Raw genomic sequence first — 3853 nt, 5'->3', positions numbered from 1 at the left:
AAAGTATGATACAGCTGTACTACACCATGGATTGGTCGCCACTCACAGGTCACATTTAGAGACTGAAAACTGTGCTACTATGTTGGCTGCCATGTGTACCACAACTACTATGCAAAACCTGCAATCTAACGAGAATGAAATATTTCAGACAAAGAGAAAATAGTTTCTTCTTACCTGGCAGCTTTCATGTCATTGTATTTTGCCTATACTTCAAACATGTCCCACCTTTAAAGATCTTAATTGCATTCATACATCAAATCGTTCATCAGTCAGTTTGGTTTCCCAGTTCTGCGTGATGTCCAAAATAGTTCCCATCTTTAGGAAGGGGAAAAAACTACAAATGACTTCCTTGCTCTCTTTTTAGTAATAATTTTAAGGGATGTCACCTCGGGGATTATTTATGTTTTGGTCCAGTGTGATGTGTGGCTCACACAGGAGGTCATCTTCTCCAAGTGAGTTTTGCTCAAAGTTGACAAAATTTGGGATCGTCAAGTGAGTCAAGAAGGCACAATGTGCGTCAGTCTGCCTCTCATCAACCATGGGTCCATTGATAGGTAACTCTTGATAGAGTATCCTCAGGTCTTCATCTTCTTGCTCAACCATCACAGCAGGCGTGGTACCTCCTGACTGCATATAGGTCCCCAATGGTCCATTCTGCTTTGCTTCAGGCTTTTGTCTTTGCATATCCTCTCCATCCTCACTGATGTAGAAATGGAAGTAAGAGCGGGACTCTGCTAGGAAGGGACGGGAAACGACTTTGTCGTCATCGGAGTCGTCCTCATCCACTTTCGGACCTGTGATGTTCACAAGGCAATTTCCCGGGCCAGGCAGGTTCTCAGAATCTGGATTTCTGACAAGAAAGTACATTAAAAAAAGGGGTTCCAATTTCATGAATACTAGTCCTTCTCAAAAAATGAGCATGTTGTGATAAAGGTCATGATTTTCTGTAATGTACTGATAAACATTAGACTTTCATATATTTTCGATTCATTACACACAACTGAAGTAGTTCAAGCCTTTTATTGTTTTAATATAGATGATTTTGGCAAAAAAGTCAAGAAAAAAACAAAAGTCCCTATCTCAAAAAATTTGCATATTTCATCCGACCAATACAAAAAAATGTTTTTCAGTACAAAAAAAGTCAACCTTCAATTAATTATATCAGCTATGCACTCAATACTTGGTCGGGAATCCTTTTGCAAAAATGACTACTTCAATGCGGCATGGTATGGAGGCAATCAGCCTGAGGCACTGCTGAGGTGTTATGGAGGCCTAGGATGCTTCGATAGCGGCCTTAAGCTCATCCACCGTGTTGGGTCTGGTGTCTCTCAATTTCCTCTTCACAATATCCCACAGATTCTCTATGGGGTTCAGGTCAGGAGAGTTGGTAGGCCAATTGAGCATAGTAATGCCATGGTCAGTAAACCATTTACCAGTGTTTTTGCCACTGTGAGCAGGTGCCAGGTTCTGCTGAAAAATGAAATCTTCATCTCCATACAGCTTTTCAGCAGATGGAAGCATGAAGTGCTCCAAAATCTCCTGATAGCTAGCTGCATTGACCCTGCCTTTGATAAAACACAGTAGACCACCACCAGCAGCTGACATGGCACCCCAGACCATCACTGACTGTGGGTGCTTGAGACTGGACTTAAGGCATTTTGGCATTTCCTTCTTCCCAGTCTTCCTCCAAACTCTGGCACCTTGATTTCCGAATGAGATGCAAAATTTGCTTTCATCTGAAAAAAGTACTTTGGGCCACTGAGCAACAGTCCAGTGGTGCTTCTCTGTAGCCCAGGTCAGGCGCTGTGTAGCCCATTACCAGCACACGCCTGTGCACGGTGGCTTTGGATGTTTCTACTCCAGACTCAGTCCACTGTTTCTGCAGGTCCCCCAAGGTCTGGAATCGGCCCTTCTCCACAATCTTTTTCAGGGTGCGGTCACCTCTTCTGTTTGTGCAGTGTTTCCTGCCACACTTTTTTTCCCCACAGACTTCCCACTGAGGTGCCTTGATACAGCACTCTTGGAACAGCCTATTCGCTCAGAAATTTCTTTATGTGTCTTAGCCTCTTGCTTGAGGGTGTCAATGATGGCCTTCTGGACGGCAGTCAGGTCGGCAGTCCTGCCCACGATAGCGGTTTTGAGTAATGAACCAGCCTGGGAGTTTTTAAAAGCCTCAGGAATCTTTCGCAGGGGTTTAGAGTTAATTTGTTGATTCAGATGATTAGGTTAGTTGCTTCTTTAGAGTATACCTTTTCATGTATGCTAATTTTTTGAGATAGGGATTTTTGGTTTTTCTCGACTTTTTTGCCAATATCATCAATATTAAAACAATAAAAGGCTTTAACTACATCAGTTGTGTGTAATAAATCTAAAATATATGAAAGTCTAATGTTTTCCCAGTACATTACAGAAAATAATGAACTTTATCACAATGTTCTATTTTTTTAGAAGGACTGTAGGAGTAGGCTATGGAAATACATTTGCCTTTTCATTCATTATACTCACTCTTGATGTGGCGCTTCTGTCTTTGTGAGCAGCGTAAGAACAAAAAACATAAAAATGACAAACACTGCAAGTCCAACCCAGAATCCGATTACGATGGAGTCTGCAACGTGAGGAAAAACACACAAGAATCCCATCCATGACATGGATTTGGCATTATTTCTTTCTGTGGTTATGACGTTTGAATTTTTAATGAGCTTTAATGCTCGGTTTCTCCAATTGGCAATTTTGTTATCCCCAGTTTACACTGTGCGTAAAAACAGGTCAACTGCATGTGTGCTGATTTAGGCCTATTTTATCAACGTAGTACAGTCCATTTGTCATGTTAAACTTACATCTGTGCACCATGAGTCCCTCAAAAGAGACAGGCTCTTCGTCGTAGTATTCATATTGCCATACGTAGTCACTGCGCCGCGCGCTGCTTTGGCTCCGGTTAAGCGAACTCATGTCACCCAGCCTTGACACATGCGACACAATGACATTGAATCAACACGCTTGGTGGACAATAATGACAAAATAACATTAATTTTACCTTCCTGCTGAGGGATCCTCCCCGTGCTTGTAATTATCTGGGCTGTTATGGTCACAAATCTTAAATCGATCCAATTTACGTTCCCTGCATGGAGGAAGCAGCAGCACCGAGTTGCGCATCTATTCGCTATAAGGTTGAGGATCAAACGTGAGCGAGCATGAGGCAAATCATCCAACTGGTAACTTAAACATAAGTCATTTGCAAGTGCATATAGATAATGAGGTGAGAGATGCCAGTCAATTGAATCCCAAAGATAGAAATGAACTGAGCAATGCACTGCAAGATGGGTGATAGATTAGTGCAAATCATAGAAATCCTCAACTACAACGCAAACATGCCCTCTAGTGAAATTAAACTGTAACGTTTTTCATCTGAAACCAAAGGTTAGGTGATAATGATTTTCATGATGCATTTACCAAATTAGTTACTTTAAAATTTACTTAAATTAATCTAGTTTTGCTCATGCTCCCTTCCAGTTTTTTGTTGCATATGAGTGAAAAAGAAAATGAAGTGGTATGCCAACAATCATTGTTTGGTACCTGACTAGATTTGAAACTCATGGTTTAGTTCACAATGTAGGTAGCAAAAAGTAAAATAAATTAATCAACAAATCTGGATTCACTTTATATAAAAGCAGGAACAGATTTAATTACCTTTAAGTCCAACATTTGTCTTCTTTTTAGGAAATCAAGGTGTAACAACAGTTTGAAAGTATAAATTATGCAACACGAAAAATCACATTTGGTATTGAGTTCTAAATAGCTTTTTTGTAGTGTCTAATTCTAATTGTCTTGCTGATTTTTTAATTTATCTTTTACA

The 3853-nt window shown here is 40.4% G+C and overlaps 1 protein-coding gene across 1 annotated transcript; it reads right to left on the bottom strand.

The window, feature by feature from the left end:
- On the bottom strand, window positions 1-3327 carry LOC130907885 (melanocortin-2 receptor accessory protein 2-like). Its single transcript, XM_057823384.1, has 4 exons — window positions 3035-3327; window positions 2838-2959; window positions 2506-2605; window positions 1-850 (listed from the first exon to the last, which is right to left on the bottom strand). Exons 1-4 carry the CDS (start codon window positions 3151-3153, stop codon window positions 373-375), a joined length of 819 nt encoding a protein of 272 aa, XP_057679367.1. The 5' UTR covers window positions 3154-3327; the 3' UTR covers window positions 1-372.
- Between the last annotated feature and the right edge of the window lie 526 nt (window positions 3328-3853).

Source organism: Corythoichthys intestinalis, chromosome 19 (assembly GCF_030265065.1).
Source record: "Corythoichthys intestinalis isolate RoL2023-P3 chromosome 19, ASM3026506v1, whole genome shotgun sequence".
Taxonomy (NCBI): domain Eukaryota; kingdom Metazoa; phylum Chordata; class Actinopteri; order Syngnathiformes; family Syngnathidae; genus Corythoichthys; species Corythoichthys intestinalis.
The sequence above is the reverse complement of the archived record's forward strand: the minus strand, read 5'-3'. Positions and strand labels throughout refer to the sequence as shown.